Below are 25,563 nucleotides of genomic sequence, written 5' to 3' on the forward strand. Positions count from 1 at the left end.
TATCTTGTTATATACTGGATATTTTAAATTCCTATATATATTTTTGATTTTGTGCTGGGACAGTTACTTGTTGTGGTTTGATGTTCTTGAGCAGGAGTTAGCAAACTACTACCCGTGGGCAGCTCTGGCCTTGCCTGTTCACTTGGCTGTGTTTGCCTTTCTGCTATCACTACAGAATAGTTGAGACTGAGAGACTTTATGGCCCACTCAAGCTTAAAATATTTATTATCTGATCCTTTACAGAAAAAGTTTGCTGACTCTGCTTTTGAAGGTGTGTCTTTAAGCTTTTTAGGCAGGACGGAGCAACATTTCTTGGTTCTAGGGCTAATTCTTCCCCCCTACTGGGGCAGTGCTCTTCTGAGTACTTGAGTACTTGTGTATTGTGAGGCATTTCCACTCTGGCTTGTTGGGAGACAAACCATTGTGGTCCTGTGTGTGTTGACGATTTCACCTGCTCCTGGCCACTGGTTCTTTGCCTTGCCTTGGGGAGTTTCTGCACATGCATGTGCTGCTCAGTACTCGGCAGAAGACTGAGTGGAATCGTCAGCTGGTCTTGGAGCACTTTCTCTCTCTCTCGCAGTGTCCACCTTTTTGCCCTCCTGCCCTCTCTGTTTATTCCCCGGTACTCTTCTTGTGAATTCTAGCCACCTTGCCTCCTGGAGTTCTTGGCTCTGTCTCATCAGTTCCTTGGGAATTTCGGTTTCCCATCCCTGTGCCGCCAGCTCTCCACAGGCAGGAAACAGGGCAGCTGTACCACTCACCTCTCTCTATTCCCTTCCCTCAGCATTCACTGTTTGGGGCTGCTAGCTGTCTAATACCTTAAAACTGCTGTTTCACATACTTCGTCTTTTTAAAACTTCTTTTTGAAGGCCAGAATGGTAAATCTGGTCTCTGTTGCTCCATCATAGCTGGCTGTGGAAGCTGTCAACTTTAGAGACAGAGCCTCACTCTGTTGCCTCGGCTGGAGTGTGGTGGCGTAATCATAGCTCACTGTAGCCTTGAACTCCTGGCTTCAGGTGATCCTCCTGCCTCTGTCTCCTAAGTAGCTGGGACTACAGTCATGTACCACAATGCTTGACTAATTTTTACAATTGTTTATAGAGATGAGGTCTCACTATGTTGCCCAGACTGGTCTTGAGCTGATCCTCCTGCTTTGGGCTCCCAAAGCACTGTGAGCCACTGTGCCTGGCCTGTTCAACATTGTTAGCACTTAGTGATGAAAGGTAATAGTAGTAAATTAAATGTATCTGTTCCCAAAGAGTGTTTATTGGTTCTTTCACTTGCATTTCATGTCATAGGGCCCTTTCTTCTACTGACATTCTCACTTTGAATTACTAAGAAGTTTCTTCTAATATCCCTGTATCTCCTTTTTCTTTCTAGTTATAGATAAAGCTGTCAAAAGATCAGTTATCATAGGAATAGAAACATTTAAATTACTGGCACGATAGCTTATTTCTTGCTACAGCCATTCAGAATATCTATTTGTCACTGCCTTGGGTGCTTTGAAGTGAAACTGTGCGTAGATACACAAAAGTTTAAAACTCACTTTGATTACATGTTAGGTTCAGAGTTTTTACACTATAGTTCCTAAATTTAGTTCCATCAAAACTGTTATGACTAGGCCAGGTGTAGTGGCTCATGCCTGTAATTCCAGCAGGTGTAGTGGCTCATGCCTGTAATCCCAGCAGGTGTAGTGGCTCATGCCTGTAATCCCAGCACATTGGGAGGCCAAGGCGAGTGGATCACCTGAGGTCAGGAGTTCGAGACCAGCCTGGCCAGCATGGTGAAAACCCATCTCTACTAAAAATACAAAAATTTGCTGGATATGGTGGCACATGCCTGTAATCCCAGCTACTCGGGAGGCCCAGGCAGGAAAATTGGTTGAACTTGGAAGGTGGAGGTCGCAGTGAGACGAGATCACGCCATTGTACTCTAGCCTGGGTGACAGAACAAGACTCCTCCTCAAAAAAAAAAAAAAAAAAAGATATGACTCTTCCCAAAGTGTAAGGATCATTTAGTGCACTGTTTAACCTGCTTAGTTTTAGACATTTCTGACTCTTATGGTCCTCAATAATACTATTTCTTTTTCTTTTTCTTTTTTTGTTTTGTGTTGTTTTTTTGAGATGGAGTCTTGCTCTGTTGCCCAGGCTGGAGTGCAATGCTGTGATCTCGGCTCACTGCAACTTCTGCCTCCTGGGCTCAAGTGAGTCTCCTGCCTCAACCTTCCTACTAGCTGGCATTACAGGCATGCGCTCCCATGCCTAGCCACTTTTCATATTTTTAGTAGAGGTGGGTTTTCACCATGTGGTTTTCTTTTGTTTTCTTACTCTGATTTCATAACTGGCATCACATATACAAAACCAGCAGTTTTTAAAACATACTGACCATGATTATTTTCTCTCTTCAATAATCTGTAATAAAATTTAAAAAGAAAAAAAAAGAAATGGTGACTTTGAAATCAAACATACGGGTGAGTTGAAAGAAATCAAATGTGCTATTCAGTGTAGTCTTTTTTAAGACTTCGAATATTGTCTTGCTGTTTTGGAGGTGAGCTTATAACTCCATCAGTACTGCTAAGAACAGAGAAGCTTTGAGAAACATCTTTTCTTTTAGGAGGTAATTTTTCTTGCCAAGTATGTCATAAGAACTTGAAGAATGGTCTTAATTTCTCATTTTAAAATGACTATCAAGTGAGCCAGGCTGTTTAACAGATCAAAGTTAGAACATGTGGATTTGCCAACAAATTTCAACTTGATAGTAGTTGTCATTACTACTAAGTTGTTTGAGTAATATATTATATTCACATTTTAAATGGATATTGATCTTCATTCAGTGACTAAATTGGAGCATCTCAATTCTTGTGAAATTGCTGATCCTTTTCCTCTTTGTAGGTATGCAGTCAGACATAAATCCTAGCCAACATTCCACAGATTTCTTCCTACCTTTCTCCTTTATGCAGTACTCTTTAGGAAGTAAGAATACTTTTTGGATGCTAAAAATAGCAAAATACGTTGTGTTTGCAACAATAAACTTCAAATATATTTCTTTGTGTTTTATTTTTTCTTGAAGGTACTTGAAGTTTATTGAGTTGCCCTTGACTCAGAGAAAGTTTTGTCAAAGATGTCAGCAGTTGCTGTTACCAGATGACTGGGGACAACATAGTGAGCATCAGGTTCTGGGCGATGTTTCCGTCACCCAGTTAAGAAAGCCCAGTCAACTCCTCTATCCCCTGGAAAACAAGAAGACATATGCCCAGTATCTGTTTGCTGATAGGAGCTGTCAGTTCTTGGTAGACTTACTTTCTACCCTCGGATTCAGAAGAGTACTATGTGTTGGAACACCAAGGTATGTCATATGATTTTTTAAAGAATTATCTTCTCACCACTATTCAAACTGTACGAAGATTTTATTAAGTAGTTATTTACCCTGTGCAAGGTATAGCATGAAGCTTTGAATATTTAAAATGTGAATCAGGGTCCCTTTCTGAAGGAGTTTGCAACCTGTATTCCATTTAGAAAAATCTTCATAGATTCCTCTCTGGTACATGAGAGAAGATTCTTTCTGATTTAACTCCCAAATTGTTTATAATTTTAGACCTCTCTGTTTCAGATAAGTTCTGCTCTTAAAAAATATTTGCAAAATTGAAACCTTGATTACACCTGCCAAATTCTCTTCAGTGTCTCATTGAAATATCACAAATACAAGCAGAACATTGATGGTTTTGTTGTTTGTTTGTTTATTGTCTATGACATTTGTGATTTCTTATTACATTTGCTTTCACTAATTGCTTTAGGTTGCATGAGCTGATCAGGTTGACAGCATCAGCTGACAAGAACTCTAACATTAAAAGCCTTTTATTGGATATTGATTTTCGGTAGGTTTAAAAATACAGTATTTATTTCCTTTCATTGTTTCCTGTTTGTTTGTTTTTTAATGCTTTTCTGTTTTTAATTGTTTATACTCTGTTACAGCTCTTTAGTTTACATTTAAAAATAGTAATTTGTTACTAGGAAACTTTTTAGTTCTGTAAACTCAACATGTAATCTGTATTTCAAACAGGGAGGCAGTTGATTTCTCCTTTTGCTGGTGTGCTTCCTAGATTTTCTCTATGAGTGTGTCTAGTTTGTCTTTGGCTTATGATCTACAGATGAATTCCCATTGAGTAAAGTTTCTTCTCATATATTATGTTCAAAGATAATTCTGAACTGCCTCGTACTTAATCAGACTTCCAGGATTTTGTCTCATCAGATCTTTGAAGTGTGAAACTCACACATTTCTTTTAGTATATTTTACTGGATGTTGTACATATTGTCTTTCACTGAACATAGCCTGCAGTGAAGGGAGTGCTGAGTAGGGGATAGACAGGTCCCAAAGCAGAGGATTAGCCGACAGATAGACTTTGTGGGCAAGGGTTAGAATTAAATGGCATCTGATGTATTGGGACAACGGATGACACAGAGGGAGGAACACATCTTGAATCTCCCCTCTGGTGGTAATTTTGAAGGAACAGACCTTTAACTTATAACATGGATGGTAAATACATCCATCTACTGTGTCTATAATTCTGTTGCTTTGAAGTACTCTTTGCAGTTTCTATAATTGTTTAATACCAGGAGTTCATGTTGAATTTATAAGATGCTTTGTTCTTAGTATTCTTGATGTGTTCTTGAAGGTGCTGAAGGAATCAGGCTTTGTGTTTCCTTTTATTTAGATCTACTTCCTAAAAACAAAGCAGACAGATTTTTTTTTGCCTTAGACAAGATCTCACTCTGTCACCCAGGCTGGAGTGCAGTGGCATGATCATAGCCCATACCCTTGAACTCTGGGGCTCAAGTGATTCTCTAGCCTCAGTCTCCCTAGTAACTAGGACTATAGGCTAGCACTACCGCACCCAGGTAATTTTTTAAAAAATTTGTAGAGTTGGGGTCTGGAACTCCTGGCCTCAAGCAGTCCTCCTGCCTTGGCTTCCCAAAGTGTTGGGATTACAAGCCTGAGCCACGGAGTACCAAACAAATTTTTAAAGTGTAAAATGTCACTTTAAAAAGTGTAGACTGGGTCGGGTATGGTGGCTCATGCTTGTAATCCCACCACTTTGGGAGGTCAGGAGTGTGAGACCAGCCTGGCCAACATGGTAAAATCCCATCCCTACTAAAAATACAAAAAAAAAAAAAGTTAGCTGGGCATAGTGGCACACGCCTGTAATCCCAGCTACTCCAGTGGCTGAGGCAGAATTGCTTGAACCCAGGAGATGGAGGCTTCAGTGAGCCGAATTCGAGCCACTTCACTCCATACTGGAGCAAGACTGGATTTCAAAAATACTACTACTACTAATAAAAGCGTAGCCTGGCCAGGTACAGTTGTGGGTAACCCTCCATATCGGCACCGAGGAATGAGAGCTAAGCAGAACTCTGGCACAGTTAGGGCTTGAGGAATATCTCACTTTATAGTGTTACTACTCAGCAATTTCCTTTTATATAATCCTTTATATAATCATATATTAGTTTATAGAATTAGGGCTTGAAGAATCCCTTTATATAATCCTCTATATATAATCATATAATAGTTGATAGTATGAGTGCCTAAAGAATATTTCCCTACGTATATATAATTGTATCTTAGTTTATAATCGGAGGAATGTCTAGAGCAGACACAGTGCAGAGCATGATTTGAGAGAAAACAGTTATACCAGGACAAGAATCCATGGCCCAGGCGGCAGCGTTCAGTATCATAAAGATACCCGCTGTATGGCAGGCTTGAGGCAAGAGCCACTCCTCCTGATAAAGGAGTTGTAGGACCTTGCTCCAGTTCTTGTGGAAGGCTGCCCTCAGACCGGCAATCCACCTTGGTGACTGTGAACTTCATCAGCTCTTGCTACTGTGCTGCTGAAAAGCATCTTCCCATAGAACTCATTGGAAGCTGCCAGAAGGTGGCGGTAACCTTGACAGCTCTGTCACTGCTATGTGACTTAAAGCATCCTCCTATAAATCTTCTTAGAAGTAGTTTGCCCACAGATGGAAGTATCGCACACTGCACCCTCTTCACTGCGCACAGCCCACCTTCAAGTCTTGGTGACCTAATGGGGGTGGACCCCTTACCGCACATGGCCCTTGCCTTCATGGGAATGGGCCCCTTGCTGTGCACTGTCCACCTCCTGGCCTAGGTGACCTAATGGGGGTGGACCCCATGTTTTATTGCTCACGACCCTATCACTATCCTTAAAGATGATTTCACTCACTGCCCTGCCCCCTAACCTATACACAATAAATACTGATGCTTCTGGACATTCGGGACCTCACCTGACTCCGCTTATAGGTGGCGTGGCCCCCTGAGCCCAGCTGCATTTTCCTTGTACTTCTGTGTCCTGTCTCTTTATTTCTTGGATCCTGCGCCTCAGCACAGCATACAGCACACCCCATGACCCTGTGGGGCCTTCAGCCCTGCAACAGTGGCTCGTGCCTATAATCCCAGCACTTTGGGAGGCTGAGGCAGGTTGATCACTAGAGTTCAGGAGTTCAAAACCAGCCTGGGCAACATGGTGAAACCCCATTGCTACTAAAAATACAAAAATTAGCCAGGGGTGGTGGTACGTGCCTGTAGCCCCAGCTATTCCAGAGGCTGAGGTGGGAGGATTGCTTGAGCCCAGGAGGTGGAGGTTGCAGTCAGCTGAGATTGTGCCACTGCACTCAGCCTGGGCAACAGAGCGAGACCCCTGTCTCAAAAAAATAAAATAATAAAACAAAAAAAAATAAAAAGTGTAACTTTAATAATTTATTTTCCTTTAGAGTTCTGAGTCAACTCTAAGTTGTGTAACATACACAACCACATTACTCAGAAATTACCTACACTCTTTCATTCCTTATGAACAGTTCTGGCCTGTTAACACTCATCCCTTGTTAACAGGACTAGCACACTTCACTAACATCTGCTTAACATGAGTGATCCTTGATAAATGATGATACAGACTTCTTAAAGATAAACTCAGTTTATTTTTAATTGGATATAGTTCATTTAATAGTCACCATTTAAAAGTATATATTTCAGTGGTTTTTGTTGTAATCATGGTGTTGCGCAGCCATCGCCATGAGGTACTCCTAGAATATTTCCATCACCCTGAAAAGAAAGTTAGAGTTCACTTCTCCTAACAAGCACTTTCTGTCTCTCTTTTCTGGATTTGTCTGTTCTGATATAAATAGAATCATAAAACCTGTGACCTTTGTGGCTGGCTTCTGTCACTTAGCATAAGGTTTTCAGGGTTCACCCACGTGATAGCATGTAGTGGTACTTCATTCCTCTTATGGCTATATGATATTCCATTGTATGGATATGCATGGAGATAGCAGCTTGTTTTTTTAAATTCTGTGTTCCTTTCCTAACGTATTAAATTATTCTAAATGCATTATTTTAAAGGTAGAAGTTTAACTTTTGGGTTCTTATAACATATTATTAATAGCTGGTATGTTTTGTTTGTTTGTTTGAGAGGGAGTCTCGCTCTGTCACCCCGGCTGGAGTGCAGTGGTGCAATCTCAGCTCACTGCAGCCTCTGCCTCCTGATCTCAAGTGATTCTCCTGCCTCAGCCTCCCCAGTGCTGGGATTACAGGCATGTGTTGCCATGCCCAGCTAATTTTTCAACTTTTAGTAGAGAGGGGGCTTCACCATGTTGGCCAGGCTGATCTCGAACTCCTGACCTCAAGGGATGTACCTGCCTTGGTCTCCCAAATTGCTGGGATTATAGGCGTGAGCCACCGTGCCTGGTGTAGCTGGTATTTTTTGAGTGTGTGTCATATTTCAGGACTTGCCCTGACTCATTCCTCACATTAGCCCTGTAAGACAGATGTTATCATTATCCTTGTTTTTCCAGATGAGAAAACTGAGGCACAAAGAGGTGAAATAACTTGATCAAAATCAGAGTTTATAAGTGGCCAAGCCAGAATTCAAGCCAAGGCAGTCTGGCTCCAAAAACTAAGCTATCCATTAGAAATAACTTAGCCTTCGAACTCGTATATATGCCTTTCTCATCTAGTTAGTTAGTTTCTTGTCATCCTTCCATCTCTGCCGTTTTCCTTGTGTCCTCCTACCTTGTTCCACAAAGATTTTCAGATGAATCAAAACTGGTTTCTAGGTTATTTATATATTTAGAATTAGGCACTTAGGAATTTTTCTCTTGGAGACCTAGAAATCCAGTCACGTAAAAGAGAATTTATCGGTTCACATTACTGAGGACTAGGATATAGCAGGCTTTAGTCTAGTTGAGATGGTGAGCCTCACACAGTGTTGCTAGGGCTTCCTCCTTCTCTACCTCTCATCCTGTCGTTCTCTGTATGTTGGTTTCATTCTGCAGACAGCTTCCTTCCTACTGCCAGGGACATTGGTGGCAGCAGCTTTAAGCTTATCTAGTCTTGGCTTAATGGCCCAGTGGAAAGAGGCAGTTCTTCCTGAGAGCTCCAGTGGCAAAACTCCAGAGAGTGCTCTGATTAGCCTGACTAGGGTCACTTGCCTATTCCAGAGCCATCACTGTGGCCTGGCAGATGGTGTACTCCGGCCAGCCTCTGACCAATCACATGAAGTAGGTTCTCCACAGGAAACAGGTGTTCGACTTAAAGAGAAGGGATGTAGGTGCTGGAGAGACAAAAGCCCACATGTCCCTAACTAAACTATTCAAGGCAACATATACAGTTGCCAGCAGCACTCATATTGCTACCTTTGACACTTTTACTTCTGTGAAAATGGTACAGTGTGATCTTTTTAAATATTATGGTTTTGAATTTACATTAAAAGTTATATAATGATTCTAAGTTCATTAAAGACAAGCTTTTTCAAGCAGTTTTAGGGGACTGATTTATACAGAAAGAGACTAGGAAAAATCATAGTGTGTCTTCTCAGAACTTGTTAAAATTGCAAGAATCCTTGATTTACTTTGTTTTTTAAAAAAGAAAAATGATCTTTGATTCTGCCATCCAAAACGTTGTGGGTTTTGGCTTTTTAAACCTTTTTTATGCATACAAACATTTAAAAAAGTAGATACATAACCTTGAAAGCTTTTCCTGGTGGTGATATTTTAGGTATATTTCTTTCTTTTTTTTTTTTTTTTTTTTTTTTGAGACAAGTTCTTGCTCTGTCACCCAGGCTGGAATGCAATGGCATGATCTCAGCTCACTGCAGCCTCGACCTCCTGGGTTCAAGTGATCCTCCTACCTCAGTCTCCCAAGTAGCTGGGACCACAGTTGTATGCCACCACACCCAGCTAATTTTTGTGTTTTTTGTAGAGACAGGGTTTCACCCTGTTGTCCAAGATGGTCTTAAACTCCTGGGCTAATGCATTTTGCCCACCTCAGTCTCCCAAAATGCTGGGATTATAGGGTGTGAGCCACTGTGCCCAGCCTTTCTTTTTAAAAAATCAAGACATATTTGACATACATAAAACAGTGGTTTTCAGTATATTCACACGGTTGTGTAACCATTACCACTGTCTAATTCCACAACATTTTCTTCACCTTCAAAAGAAACAAGAAGCGCTCTCCCTGTGAGCAGTCCCTCTCCATTTACCATGCCCCCAGCCTTTGGCAACCATGAATCTACTTTCTATCTTTATGGATTTGCTTTGCCTATTCTAGATATTTTTTATTTAAGTGGAATAATAGACTGTGTGGCCTTTTGTATCAGAGTTCTTTCACTTAAGTTTTCAAGGTTCATCCACATGGTAGCATGTATCAGTACTTCATTCCTTTTTATGGCTGAATAGTATTCTACTATATGGATATACCAGATTTTGTTTATCTTTTCATCTGTTGATGGACATTTAAGTCACTTCCACATTTTGGCTATTATGAATGATACTGCTGTGAACATTTGTGTACAAATTCCATGTGAACATAGATTTTCAGATCTCTTGGGTAGTATATTAGTTTGTTAGGGCTGCCATAACAAAATACCACAGACTGTGTTAAACAGCAGAAATTTATTCTCTCACAGTTCTGGAGGCTGGAAGTCCAAGATCAAAATTTCGGCAGGTTTGGTTTCTCCTGAGGCCTGTCTCCTTGGTGTACAGATGGCCACTGTCTCCTCACAAGGTCTTTTCTTCGTGTGTGTATCACTGGTGTTTCTTAACTATGTCTAAATTTCCTCTTCTTATAAGGACACCAGTGAGATTAGATTGAGGCTCACATTAATGGCCTCATTTTAACTTAATTATCTCTTTAAAGGCTCTGTTTCCAAATAGTCACATTCTGATCTCCAAATAGTCACATCTTTATGTTGAAGCCCAAACCACTTGAAAACTTTAGTGGTTTGGGCTTCAACATAAAGATTTTGGGGGTGAAACAGTTCAGCCCTTATACCTAGAAGTGGAATTGCTAGGTCATGTGGTAACTACGTTTACCTTCTTGAGGAACAGCCAAACTGTTTTCAAAGTGGGCACCTCATATTTTATTCTCACCAGGAATAGATGAGGTTTCTGATTTCTCCACATCCTTGCCAATGTTTATTATCGTCTGTCTTTTCGAAGTGGTATCTCCTTGTGGTTTTGGTTTGCATTCCACTGATGGCTAATAATGCCGAGCATCTTTTCATGTGCTTATAGGCCGTTTGTTTGTCTTATTGGAAAAATATCAATCCTTTGCCCAGTTTTTAATTGGTTATTTGTATTTAATTGTTTAGCTGTGAGAGTTCTTAATATATTCTGGATATTAAACCCTTATTAGATACATGATTTGCTAACATTTTCTCCCATCCTGTGGATTGTCTTTTCACTTGTGATGAAGTCCAGTTTTTCTTTTTTCTTCAGTAGCTTTTTTCTTCAGTTGCTTGTGTATTAGGTGTCATATCTAAGAAAGTCTTGCCTAATGCAAGGTAATGAGTATCTATACCCATGTTTTTATCTGAGAGTTTTACAATTTTTGCTTTTACACTTAGGTCTTTAATCTATTTTGAGCTAATTTTTATTTGTGTTTGAGGTAGGGGTCTAACTGCTTGCATGTGGATGGTCAGTTGCTCTAGCACCATTTATTGAAAAGACTGTTCTTTTCCCATTGAATTGTCTTGGTACCATAATGAAAAACAAAGGACCACAAATATATAGGTTTATTTATGGACTCTAAGTTCCATTCCATTGATCTATGTCCATCCGTATGTCACTCTCACACCGTCTTGATTACTGTTGATCTATAGTAAATTTTGAAAACTGGAAGTACAAGTCTTCCTGTTTTGTTCTTTTTCAAGATCGTTTTGGCTGTTCTGGGTCTCTTGCATTTCCATATGAATATTAGGATCAGCTTGTCAATTTCTACCAAAAAAGCCAGCTGGGATTTTTATAGGGATTGCACTGAATTTTTAGATTAATTTGGGGGAATATTGCCATCTTAATATTAAGCTGTCCAGTCCATGAAGATGAGATGTTTTTCCATTTCTTTAGGGCTTCAATTTCTTTAAATGAGATTTTGTAGTTTTCAGTATATAATTCCTGTACTTCTTTTGTTAAATTTATCTCGATGTTTTATTATTTTTGGTGCTGTTATAATTTAAATGGTTTTCTGAATTTTATTTTGTGGTGTTTATTGCTAGTACTATGATTTACTTTTAAAAGTTTTGCAAAAATACAGTTAACCCTTGAATGACATGGTTTTAGACTGCCCAGGTTCACTTACAAGTGGATTTTCCTCTGCCTCTGCCACCCCTCCTCTTCTACCTCCTCTTAAGCCTAGTCAGTATGAAGATGAAGACCTTTATAGTGATCCACTTCCACTTAATGAATGTTAAATAATATTTCTCTTCTTTATGTTTTTTTTTTTTTTTTGATAATAGAGACGGTGTCTTTGTAGTTGGCCAGGTTGGTCTTGAACTCCTGGCCTCAAGCAATTCCCCCACCTCGACCTCTCAAATGACTTTCTTAATAACATTTTCTTTTCTCTAACTAACTTTATAGTGAAAATACAGTATATAAAACATAAACAAAATATGTGTTAATTGACTGTTATCTGTAAGGCCTCCAGTCATCATAGGCTGTTAGTAGTTACGTTTTTAGGGAGTTGATATAGTTTGGATATCTCATGTTGAAGTGTGATCTCCAGTGTTGAGGTGGGCCTAGTAGGAGGTGTTTGAATCATGGGGTTGATTCCTCATGAATGGCTTGATGCTGTCTTCATGGTAGTAGGTGAGTTCTCATTCTATTACAGCTAATGCTCGACTTACGACCACGATTGGTTCCGACAGACCGGTCGTAACACGATTTGGTCGTAAGTTGAGTAGGCTATATGTACAGTACTATGAAATGATGTTATAAAAATCTTTAAGTCATAGTTTATCATAATTTTCTTTCATTATTTTTATATATCATAATTTTCTTTGTTCATTTTATGCCATTTGTATCATCTCTACACCATTTTGTTTCTTATTTTCACATTCGTCAGGTTTAAGTAAAACACTGCATTACCAGTACAACTGGTTTAATATTTGCAAAACATACAAAATTACAAAATACAGGTGCATACAAAAATACAAAATACAGGTGTAAAAAATACCATAGGAAACATTTTCCCAATTGCAAGACATATCAAAATATATAAACATGTACGAAACATTTTATTGGCCGCTGGTGCTTGGCTGCAGATCGTTGATGTCGTCATCTGAGGCAGCAGTTGGGGTTACCGGAGTTGGTTTTTTCATAAACATGGTGAGCTTTGTCTGAATTGTATGTTTCTTTTTTCTTTATAAATTTCACGATACGGACGAAACACATCGTGCACCATCCGTTCAATCCTTGCAAATCGTTCGATGTTTGGGTCCATTGCTTCGAAATGTATAAGAAGTTTATTCAGTAAAGATAAACCGGCTGATAATCCCTTAGTGGTGAACTTTCTTTCTGGCTCCTCCTCTTCTTTCTCTGCTTCTCTTCTTTCTTCTTCCGCCACTCTTTCTTCTTCCAGTTTGATTAGCTCATTTGTAAGTTCTCTGGATTCTTTGTCTAGCAACTCTTCTACATCTTCCATTTCACACTCCAAAGAAATGTCTTCAGCGAGTTTTACTATTTTTTCCTGAATCGTTTCAAGTTCATGTTCACTGTCAAATCCGTCAAAATCATTAACATAGTGCTTAACACAATTTTTCCAGATGCCATTCATGCACTTTGTCGTCACAGCCTCCCAGGCGGTAGCGATATTCTTGATACACATCAAAATGTTGTAGTGTTTCCAAAAATCTACAGTGGAGCAGTCATGGCTAGTGATTGTGGTCGTAAAGTCGAATGGTCGTAAGTTGCATAGGTCGTAAGTCGATCAATACCTGTAGTTCATGCAAGAGCTGGTTGTTTAAAGAGCCTGGCACCTCCTCCTTGCTTTCTTGATCTTTCTCTTGCCATATAACATGCCTGCTCCCCTTTCCCTTCCACCATAAGTAAAAACTTCCTGAGGCCTCAGCGGAAGCCCAGTAGATGCTAGTGAAGCAAATAAATCTCTTTTCTTTATAAATTACCCAATCTCAGGTATTCTTTTATAGCAATGCAGAACGGACTGACGTAGGAGGTAAAAGCTGTATTTGGATTTTCTACTGCATCCCTAACCCCTGTGTTGTTGAAAGGTCAACTGCACGTATAACATTTACTGTAGTAGCCATCTTTAGATATACAACTTAGTGGTGTTAAGTAAATTCACATTGTTTGTAACTGATCTCCAGAACTCTTCATCTTGCCTGATTTAATTGGAAAGATTTATATGGCCCCTTAACTATTTCACCTTTAATGCCATACCTTGTAGTTTTCCTTTTCTTGCACCTGTAGTTGATACGTCCTGGTCAGCGTAGGGGTTAAGGGATGTGGATAAACTTATTTCATAATGTATGGAATATACTGATACTTTTTTTTTCATAGTTTATTAACTTCTGTGTGTGCCTTGCAAACAAAAACCGATGGTGTTCTATTGGCGATATCACAGCTCAGTTTTTTTGATAGCATAGTCTGTTACTGAGTCAGTTCTGTAGGAGGTCAACACTAGTTGTTAAGAGAGAGCTGGTTTTGTGAACGATGCTCATTAAAAAAAAGAGAGAGAGAGAGCTGATTTATTGAAACACAGAAGTTGCTGGAGTGCCCAGAGGCTATTACCTGTATTTACAGCATGGTGGAGTGTGTGGTTGGTTCAGATTTCTCCTAAAGACCACAGTTAAATTAGAAAAAAAAAAATTCTCTGTGGTACAGAGTGACAGTGAGTAGGTTTTTGGTACTTTGACTTTGGTTTCTTGGTGCCTTACAACAGGTTTATCTGAGGCTGGACTGCCTCAGACTCTAGTGTTCTCTATAGATGTGCTATAAATATCTTTTTTAGGGAGTAGAAGATATGAAGTTCACATTTGCTAAGATGGATTTCTATATGCTCTAATTTTAGCATGAAAGATTTGAAACTCTGTTTGGCAAACTATTATCCAAATAAAGTTATGTCAAAGAAATGAATTTCTTAGGTTCATTTCATGAACTAATTTTATTCAGCTCTTGATTACATTTCCTGTGTATAGAGCATGTTTCACACTTGGTAGCTGACTCTCATTTAAAGAGAATGAATGGCCAAGTTAAATGAATGTCCTTTTGAGCAGTTTTCAAGTGCATGCATTTCTGATTGGTTTTGTTTGCCTTATTCAATGGAGAGAATAATGCTTTGTGGCCAGTTTCATTTTAAGAGGGCAATGTTGAGTGATTTTTCATAATTTAAAATATGAATAATTATGCTCTCAAATTGTGTATTTGATGGAAACTTAGAACTGAAATCTTGGCTTTTCTTTCCCTCTGGCTTTGGACACTGCTGCCCAGAATGTTTTGGACAGGTGTGCTGTGCTGAATTTCATGTAAATCAAATTTTCTTTTTTTAATATTCAAAACTGACTATTGTATCTTTGTGAAGGAATGGAAACAATGGGGATCAAGTTAAAAAGGGATTGTATTTTCCTTTGCTCATTCTCAGAGCAGTGCAAGAGAGAAGAAAGCCCTCAAATCGGTGTTTACCCATGGCTGTACTAGCACTGATATGCCTTTTTTAAAACCAGTTATTTGAAATTTAGTTAAATAGGAACATACTTGTTTAATGGTAATTTGACCTTGCCTACAGTAAATTTTTGGAATGTTCATTAGGTTACAGTATATAATTTAAATATTTTTCAGTAATCTAAACCTTTTTTCAGCAAATTTGTATTTTATGAAATGTGCTAACAGTGTCTTAAATGACATTTAAGGATAGTGTACTGAGAATGGTGGCCAGCTCTTCGTCCATCTCCACAGAACAAGAAGAAATAGACTTAGATTATCTTTTGGTGAACATAAATATAATTCCCTAATATTAGGGTCAGTAAGACATAAATCTTTACAGCTGATATTTATTAAAATAATGGCACTTAACATTTTAGTATCTGCTATGTAGCTGGCATTGTATTAAACATTTTACATACATTATCTCATTTATTGTTATCTAGTCCTATGAGGTCGAAATTATTATTTTTCCCATTTTATAGATGAAGAAATGGAGGCTCAGAAAGGTTAAATAACTTACTAAGGATACCCAGCTAATGAGTGAGAGACCCATAGTTTGAAACCAGACCATCTGACTATAGAGCCTGTGCTCCTAACCACAGGGCAGTGGGAAGAGGATAAACCAGTGCTGTCCCTTATGTAAATATTCACCATGGATGATCAATCAGTTATAGACAGTAATGGATAACTGAGTAGAAGTACAAGCAAAGAAGTTGCCATTATCATGATTTGGTTCAAGAAGTCATAATAAGTAAGGATGTGTCATAGATTTTTTTCAGTCTTTTCACTATGTTACAAATTCCCAAGAAGGATCGTGTGATTCATATGTGAATTGTGTGTAATAAAATAGTCAAAGTTCAAAATCCCATTGAGATAACAAAGAGGTTTCTATATTATATGGAAAACTCAGAAATCAGCAAGACAGACATTAAGACCCATTTACATAAATAGGGAAAGTATACGAACAGACAGCACAAATACGGTTAAGAAATACAGAAAGTTCCACCTTGTAAGTTATCAAATGCAGATTTAAATCATAATGTGGTGTGAGTTTTTCCTAGTAAATTAGCAAGAATTTATAAAATGTTAATGCCCAAAGCCGGTACTCTCATTCACTGCCAATGGCTTTGTAAAGTACTGCATTAGAAAAACAAAATAATTCAATCAGTATATACTTGGCACCAATTTAATAAATACGAAATGCATGTACTTTTCCTATTATATTGAAAAGCATATTTTATTAAGCTAGTCTGCACTAGACAAAAAAAAAAAAAAATTATATTAGTTTGTTTTTGAGACATAGTCTGGCTCTGTCGCCCAGGCTGGAGTGCAGTGGTGTGATCCTGGCTCATTGCAGCCTCCACCTCCTGGGCTCAAGCCATCCTCCCACTTCAGCCTCCCAAGTAGCTGGGACTACAGGCACGCACCCCTATGCCTGGCTAATTTTTGTATTTTTTGTAGAGGCAGGGTTTCACCATGTTGCCCAGGCTGGTCTCAAACTCGTTAGCTCAAGTAATCTATCTGCCTCAGCCTCCCAAAGTGCTGAAATTACAGGTGTCAACCACTGTGTCCAGCCTGTATTAAATACTTTTTTTAAAAAATCACCTACAGAGGAAAATAAATGAACAGGTGTTGAGCAGAAATGTTGATTTATATTCTCCTTGAAATTATTAACCATGAGGGATATGTCTTAATTGCCCACCCACTGCAAGCTTAAATTGCATAATCATCTGCCAGTAACTGATTGTTTATGTGTAATCTCCTGGTACATAGGAACATGTGTTTTTTATATACGAGTATTCTATAGTTTTGCTACTAGTTAATTAAACATGGGAAAATGACTTAAATTTATTTATTCACTGTTACAGATTCCCCAAAATTTTCAGAAATTATTCTTTATTTCAAAAAACTAAAGAATGATGAAGTTTTTAAATTAAAGGGGTGATTTTATAGTTTTAAAATTTAGTTTATATTTGCTTACTCTATAGATGTGACTGGGCAAATAACTGTATAATTATTTTACAGGTATTCACAGTTTTACACGGAAGATAGCTTTTGCCATTATAACATGTTTAACCATCATTTCTTTGATGGAAAGGTAAGAGTTGTGACCATTATCTCATTGTTCTCTTATTGTGGAATAACAAGTTTCAGAGTGCCTTCTTTGTTCTTTCTCTAAATTCCCTCAAGGTCAAATTGTGGCTGTTCTACCATTTATTGATATTTATTTTTGTTCTTTCACTGTTTATTGAGCACCTAGAAGTGATTTTATTATTCCCTTGTTATGACCTTTCACTACTTTTTGGATGAAGGCCCACATTCTTAGAAGGCCCGTGGGCTCTGTGTGATCTGACCCCGATTTCCACTCTAGCCTCCCCTCTCCCTGTTTCCCCTTTGCTGTCTGTACTTAGGGCTCAGGGCTTTTATCTGGAACTGGTCAGATGTCTTTCCACCACAGTGAAGACCCATGCTGTTCCTGCTGGTTTCTGCTGTCTTTTTGTATTGATAACTCCACTCATCCTTTAGAACTTTGTTCCAAATCACTTCTTCCAGCCTCCCCTGACCCCAGCTCCCCAAAGGGTCAAGTTCTCCTTTGTAGACTTAACCACAGTGTAATTAAATACATGTGTCAGGGCTGGGGGTGTATGGAAAATCTTGCGTCCTTCCTCTCACTTTTTCTGTGAACCTAAAACTGCTCTTAGAAAAAAAAGGGTGGGGTGGGGGTTTCTTAAAAAAAAAAAGACAGTAGCTTAAAAAAAGCTTTTTTCAATATGATGTTAATAATGTCACTGAGAATAAACAGCTTAGCAGAGCTGATACATTTAGTTTGAGCTCTTCGTCAGGCCTATTATAAAATAAAATCTCTAACCAGCCAAGTAATCACACCTGCTAGGATGCTGGCCAAAATTATTTTGAAATTATCAAGACACCCTGTAGCCTACCCATAGATATATGCATACATGTCAATTTTGTAAAAATTTTGGGCCATGCTTACTGTATATTGTGATTTGAGATCCTAACTAATGATAGGATGAAAACCAAGCAAGACTTTAAAAGTCAGCATTCAGGAAATGAAAACAAATATGAAATTGTTGATTGGGATTGAAAAATGAGTTCCCTTATTTAGTAAGTATAGTACTCCTTCCATTTGAATCAGTTTAGCATTGGGATATATATTAATATTTTTCAGCTGTGAAGCCATTAAAAACCAGGTATTGAAATAAACAGCAGTTATAATTGGATGTATTTCAGCTGTTTTCCAAAGAGTTTATGTGGTTGGTAATCACTAGGATTTGAGAACTGATTAGATGAATGTGAAGGAAAGTGGGAGTTGAAAGTCACTTGCCAGTGGATGATCAGGGACTTCTCAGCTGGGACAGTGGCAGTGAGAAAAGGAGAGGAAAGAACTGGATTATCACTACGCTTATGTATGTTTCTGTTTAACTTGTGGACGAAGACTTATGGATAGGTGCAAAAAGTAAATCCTCTTGGCCGGGCACGGTGCTGTAATCCCAGCACTTTGGGAGGCTGAGGCAGGCAGATCACGAGGTCAAGACATCGAGACCATCCTGGCCAACATGGTGAAACCCCATCTTTACTAAAAAACTACAAAAATTAGCTGGACATGGCGGTGCTCACCTGTAGTCTCAGCTACTCGGGAGGCTGAGGCAGGAGAATTGCTTGAACCCGGGAGGTGGAGGTTGCAGTGAGCCGAGATCACGCCACTGTACTCCAGCCTGGTGCCTGGTGACAGAGTGAGACTGTCTCAAAAAATAAAATAAAATAAATCCTCTTTTGTAACCCAGAACTCATTGTTCAGTGTGAGTTTTGATACATATAGGAAGGGATATTATGATACCTGAGACAGTTAACTGATGGGAGCATTGATAGTCCTAAAGGTTGGTTCCAAGCCAGGTGCAGTGTTGCAAGTTTGCAATCCCCGCATTGAGGCGGGAGTATTGCTTGAAGCCAGGAGTTCAAGACCAGCTGAGACACGAAAGTAACAAACACCTCATCTGCACAAAAATTTAAAAGTTAGCTGGATATTTGGGCATGTGCCTGTACTTGCAGCAACTCAGGAAAGGCAGGCTGAGGCAAAAGGATTGAGCCTAGGAATTGGAGGCTGCACTGAGCTTTGATAGCACCACTGTACTCCAGCCTGGGTAACAAAGACAGACCCTGTCTCTTAATTAAAAAAGATTAATTCTAGGACTGTAAATAGTTAAACAGCATGGGATACGATGGAAATCCTCAGCAGCATTGATTTTGCATTCCAATTTCACGTTGACCTGATATATAAGATGGCTTTTTGTTTTAAAGGCTTTTATCTTGATAACATGATATCCGGAGTTAAAGTATTGGCATATTTCCACACATCTGTACTATCCTTAGGTGTCATTGCTTAGGAATGAATATGATTTGAACTCATTCATGTTAAGAGAGGGTACTAAATTGAGAACCAGGCAAATCCACCACCTACAGCAAAAGCGACCCTAAAGTAAATTGGTTGAAGAAATTATATCCCAAAGATACTTGGTGAATTTTGAAGTCTTCATCAGTATATCCAGATTAAAAGGAGATGACAGAAGCCAAAATAAAAGAACTATGGGCTGACAGGACAACTGGATTAAAATAAGCATCAGTTACATTAGAAAGAGCTAACTTGAAGATAAATCTTTTCACTCCAGCTCTTTAGAGGATCTAAAGTCACCTTGATAGACAGTGGAAGAAATTACAACATGGAATTCCTTGAATAAAAATTTATTGACCTTAAATAATTTTGGCTAATGTTACACATACACAATTATTTAAAAAAAAAAAAAAGAAAAGGGTTGTCTAGGCAGTTAGAGGACTCTACTGAGGGAGAAGTCCAAGCTGACTTGGTAGAATGGCCTGGATTTGTGTTTTTTCTTCCAAACAGATGGAAGCAAAGTTTGGAAATGTGGAGTTTGTGGGTCTGGTGGGATATTGATGTATCCAGCATGACCACTTGAAACCACAGGGCCTTGCCCTTGGTGACGTCAGGGCTGTGATGTAGAGATGAGGAGGTCATTGAGTTTGTATTATTACTTGATGCTACAGTAGTGAGTTAGGGTTTTCTTGTTGTTGTCTATTTTAATACCATGCTATGATTTGGCTTTTTATTTTGAACAATAAAGACAAGGATAGAATTACATTTATGTTGGCTAGCAATTACATAACAGTTGGCAATTGTTTATATTTTTGAAGAGTAACAGGTAATTAGCCTTTTTCTTGGAAACGCTTTGAAGCTTATAGAAAGTATGTAGCATTACCTTAAACATTTCTAGGATAATGGTTGGAATAAGCTGCCAAGATTGAGTTCCACTTTATCTTCCCTGAAGAAAAGAGTCGTCCAGCTCAGGCGTTCCTTACTCTGTATTTCAGCAGCAGCCTCTAAATAGCACTGCAACTGTAGAGACTGATCCGCGGAAACCCATTGTTTTAATGATTTTACTATCTTCCCTTTTTCTGCCTACTCCTGGAGTCAAGTTTTTCACTAGAGATTTACCATCCACTAATCAATCTCTAAGTATGGAAGTGTCGGCTCGGTGCCTGTGAGGCTGTCCAGGGATGCTTAGAAGAATAGAAGACTCTGCTAGTGCACCTCAGCACTTTCCAGTCCGCTAGATTAAAAGCAGGAGTTCCCCACACAGAATTTCTTATTGGAAATCATATATCTTTAAAAAATGCCATCTACCTTAATGGCAAAGGGGGTTAAAGTATGTAAAGAGGATGGCTAATTAAATTGCCGGGCACTTTTTAAATGATAACTGAGATAAAGGAAAGAGTCAGGTGACTGTCAATATTGGTGATAAGCAAGTATCTATTTCCCATAGGAGGTCGTCATTAAGACCATCAGCAACTCGTGTTGGGCCATGATGCCATTGATTCTTACCTGGAAGAAAAATATCCTTTAAAAATATTTTCAAAGTTAGGTTAGGAGTTAGACATCATTGACATATAATTTCTCTTTTCTACTTTTAAATCTAAGGACTTTGAAGATTTCAATATCATCATCTGAAAGTCCTTGTTCATGTAAGCAGGTTAAGGAAGTGCAGACAGCACTTGAAAAATGATTAACCTTCTTGACAAGTCATCCTCTGCTGTAGGAGTTCCAGTAGGAAATTAATGAAGACTCTCCTGGGGAAAAAGGTTTTCCTCTCATCAGTGGGGTCTTCTAAAATGATTTAGCAGTAGAACAAAATATATTTTATTAGAAAGTACATATAGGCTTATTAAAGTTTAAAATGCCATTAAATTTTAAAATCTCATGTCATTTTCTATACTGTGTTGACTTATTTTGGTAGATGAGTACAGTCAGCTCTCCCCGTCTGTGGTTTCCACATCTGTGGATTCAACCAACTGCAGATCAAAAATATTAAAAGAGAAAAAAGTATGGTGGTGATTGTACTGAACATGTACACTTTTTTCTGATTATTATTCCCTAAACCATAGAGTCTAAGAACTATTTGTATGTCATTTACATTGTATTAGGTATTATAAGTAATCTAGAGACGATTTAAAGTATATAGGAGGATGTGAATAGGTTATGTGTAATACTACAAATTTTATATCAGGGACTCCAGCACCTGCAGGCTTTGGTATATGCTGGGGTCCGGGAACCAGTCCCTCAGGGATACCAAGGGGCTGTACTTGAAAGCTTCTTGCAAGTCAGTTGACTGGAGATACTGTTATGTGGTATCTCTTAATAACTTCACCCATAGCAAAAACCGTTAAATATCCTTATTAATGTTTACTTTGCAGTTACTCAGAAAGCTGAAAAACCTTTGGGAAAATGTGTTAATAGCATGGTTTCATGGACCAGATAAGCTTTGTTGTTTGTGAACTTTCATTTTTTACTTACTGACAGTGAATGTTCCAATATGTCTGCCTGATACTCAAAAACATGTGCATGTTTAACTGTCAATTTGTGGCTGTTATTAAACTGAACTCATGGCATTGGACAAACCAAATAGGAAGACAACGTCTTACTCCTCTTTGTGTCCCAAGCGCTTAGCAGCATCCCAGCTTCTGTTTGCCGAATTGAATTTAACATTTTAGATAGTTTTCATGGGTAATGAGTTTCTTTTAGGACACTAAATTTAGCCTTTTAATTTAACCATTTGAAATGTGTAGTCTTCTGATAGTGATGGTGTTTGAACTTGCAATTTTAAAAACCTGCTTATCAAGAAAACCAAAGATAAAATCTTACAGGGGCTAAGAGAGGCTTCAGCATGTCACTGAGGGATGCTGCAGAGGCAAGATGACTTGGTAAAGTTTCCAGGATTAAGAGTGAGACTGAGTCTAATGCATTCTCCTCCAAATAGGATGAAGTGCCTCTCTCTCGTCCTAATTTAGAAATGAATTTTTATTTGTTCCAGACTGCCCTTGAAGTATGCAGAGCATTTTTACAGGAAGATAAAGGCGAAGGAGTCATTATGGTGACAGATCCTCCATTTGGTGGCTTGGTTGAACCTCTGGCTATTACATTCAAGAAGTTAATTGCTATGTGGAAAGAAGGTCAAAGCCAAGGTGTATAATTTATTACTGCAAAATAAACATGTATCTGTGTATCTACTTCCTGTCAAATATTAGCTGAGCTCAGTGAATCAGCACTGATAGAATATATATGTCTTGAGTTCTCTTTTTAAAAACAAACTTATTTGATGTTGCAGCAAACTTCATTATCATGATATACTTTGTATTATTTCAATCATGTGCATTTTTTTTAATGACTTGTAGGTAAAATACTATATTTTGATGGGGATAATGGGACATTATGCAGAAGAGCAGGAACTGTTGTCATTTATTCAGTAAATACTTACTGAGTGGCCACTGTGTGCCAGGTACTGTTTAGGTACTAGGAATAGATTTGTGTGTCCTGTGGACCTTACATTGCCTGTACCTAAAGCCTTGGCCAGAATTCTAAGAGGGCATTCAACCTGAGGTCCAGGGTTCTATGCTTTGCCAGGATTCGAGTTTGGAGGTTGGACATCCCATAGACTGATCATGGTTATAAGTGACACAGATTCCCAGCCCTAGAGCTGGGTTAGTGGCTGGGGGTTATTATTCAGTTTAAAGCAGCTTAGGACTTCAAAGTATTTTATATAATTATCTTAATTAGTTGGTACATTCATTTTTTTATAAATATTTTCTAGCTTACAAGTTGATAAATTTGTTAGAGTGTCAGGAATTTTGTGATCAGCCTTCTCCACTAATTGTGCTTTGGGAGACAGAATGCAAATGAAATCTATAATGTGACTCATATGGTTAAGTATTTCACTTATTTGCTGTTTTTAAGTCCACTAATTAGAGTGGATAAAATCAATGTCATTGGGGAAGCAATAAAGAGCTTTTGTGGGCTTGAATTCCTCTTCTGCCACTTACTAGCTGCATGGACTTGACAGTTTATGGCTTTAGTTTCCCTGTCTGTAGAATGGGATAATGTCTAATTCTAGGGATTATTGTAAGGAGACAGTACATAGAAAGTACTTATTATCGCTTAGTGTAAACATTATGATTAGGCTTCCTTCTGATTAAGGCTTTTCAGCCTGTTGGAGTTTTAGCTGTAATAGTGCTTGTACTAATCTATAATAAGTACTATTTACAAAGTACCTAGCCTATACTAGATGCCTTGTAAGTAATAGCTGTGTTCCCTTTCTATCACAAAAACTAATTTTGGTAAAACTTTTTAAGAATTTTTCGTGATTCAGAAACGATTGATTCATCCTTGGAAACCAAGATAATGAGTTGCGGCAGAGCTGGGATTCACACCCAAGGCTACTGCCCTCTAGTCCAGAGGTCCTTCCACTATATCATGACTACCTTTGTGCTTCAAAAATGACACTCCTTTTCTATTTTCAATTTTTTAGGTAATATCTTTGCCTTACCTAGACAATAGTAATATACATGTAAGGGTGACTTTTACATACTCTTAGTAGCTATGTTTCTGTATAAAGGAATATTTCCACCAACTTTTGGGAATAGTCAGGTTTGAAATGGCACTCTGGTAAACATTTTCTGTTTTTGTGTGAGATTTAAATGTGTTGAATCATTGCAATCTCTCATGCTAGCAGAAGTTTTTCTATTGTAGCTATTTTTTCTTTAATATACTATTATTTTTCCCTTTTTTTGATCCATTAGATGACAGTGACAAAGAACTACCCATTTTCTGGATTTTCCCCTATTTTTTTGAATCCCGAATTTGTCAGTTTTTTCCAAGCTTCCGGATGCTGGATTACCAGGTAGAGTACATTTTCTGTTTGCTGGCATGGTTGGGGAATGGAGATTCTACTTAAATACTCATGAGACTACCCATTGATTTTAGTAAATTAAAATACAATGAGCTGTGTTAAACACTAAAATTATACCATATATAGCTCAGTCCAGTGGTTCCGAAATGTCTGTAATCCCTAGGGTGCTTGTTGAAAATACAGATTGAGCACCAAAATAAACCCACTAAATCAGAAGTAGAGGACAAAGCTCCAAGAAAAAATCTCTCAGCAAGCTCCTCGGGTGATTCTAAGTGTGCTAGGTTTTAGAGTAGCTGATTTAATCTTTTGTCATCACTGGGAGATTTTGCAGCCCCCAGGATCATCATTATGAACATTGGTTTGCTCTGTTCAGAGCATATAGAAAGGCAAATCACCTTTCTGTTTGGTGGAATGCCATGTATACTTTACTGTGCCATGGATACTTTACTGGGATGTCAGGAGTGTCGGAGAAGGCAGAGATGGCTCTGTGTGAACGTGTTGATTCTGGGAGGAAGTTACTGGAGTGAGTGGACTTCCTCCTTCACAGCAATGCCTGTGGAATTTTCCCCATGCTTGAAAGGACGATGAGGCTGCTGTCCACAGTAGCTCTACAAGTTCCTTTAAGCTCATTTTGCTTTAAACTCCACTTTCCTGTATCTTTTCCTTGTATTTGAAGTTAACCCTGTTGTTGCCATCACCATGTATGGTCTTCAGGCAGGTACTGCTTTCTTTTTTTTGTTGTTTTTTTGTTTATTTTTTTGAGACAGAGTCTCACTCTGTCACCCAGGCTGGAGTACAATGGTGTAATCTCAGCTCCCTGCAACCTCTGCCTCCCAGGTTCAGGTGATTCTCATGCCTGAGCCTCCCAAGTAGCTGGCACTACAGGGATGTGCCACCATGCCCAGTTAATTTTTTTTTTCCTGTATTTTAGTAGAGACAGGGTTTTGCCATGTTGGCCAGGCTGATGTTGAACTCATGGCTTCAAGTGATCTGTCCCCCTCAGCCTCTCCAAGTTCTGGATTATAGGTGTGAACCATTGCACCCAGCCTGCTTCCTTTTTTTGTAAGAGTCTTCTATTTGAGTTTTCTGGATAATCGAGTTGCCTCTGATTAAGGCAGAGTTTTAGCCATAAATGTCTTCACCGGCTGTTGCAAGCTAGCACTTGGTTCTAATCTTTCTAATCTTGAAGGCATATACCATTATGAAAATTATTTTAAAATTCTGAAAGAAACAGTGTTACCAAAAATTAGGGTAAGTTGTGATTCCACCCAAACAGCAGACACTATACT

At 38.6% G+C, this 25,563-nt stretch overlaps 1 protein-coding gene and 1 pseudogene across 2 annotated transcripts in view; both read left to right on the plus strand.

Moving 5' to 3' along the window:
- Positions 1 to 25,563, plus strand: part of ZCCHC4 (zinc finger CCHC-type containing 4) — a 61,570-nt gene that overhangs the window by 18,662 nt on the left and 17,345 nt on the right. The window contains exons 4-8 of one of the 2 annotated variants that reach the window (XM_032273561.1): positions 3,070 to 3,345; positions 3,794 to 3,874; positions 17,025 to 17,097; positions 22,403 to 22,553; positions 24,165 to 24,265. In XM_032273561.1, coding sequence (XP_032129452.1) covers positions 3,070 to 3,345; positions 3,794 to 3,874; positions 17,025 to 17,097; positions 22,403 to 22,553; positions 24,165 to 24,265 — 682 coding nt within the window. The remainder of the gene's footprint in view (positions 1 to 3,069; positions 3,346 to 3,793; positions 3,875 to 17,024; positions 17,098 to 22,402; positions 22,554 to 24,164; positions 24,266 to 25,563) is intronic. The other variant, XM_032273563.1, reaches the window with a different exon arrangement.
- On the plus strand, positions 18,774 to 18,851 carry LOC116548840 (annotated as a pseudogene).

This window comes from Sapajus apella, unplaced genomic scaffold (assembly GCF_009761245.1).
Source record: "Sapajus apella isolate SASKATOON/1434 unplaced genomic scaffold, GSC_monkey_1.0 scaffold5, whole genome shotgun sequence".
Classification (NCBI taxonomy): Eukaryota; Metazoa; Chordata; class Mammalia; order Primates; family Cebidae; genus Sapajus; species Sapajus apella.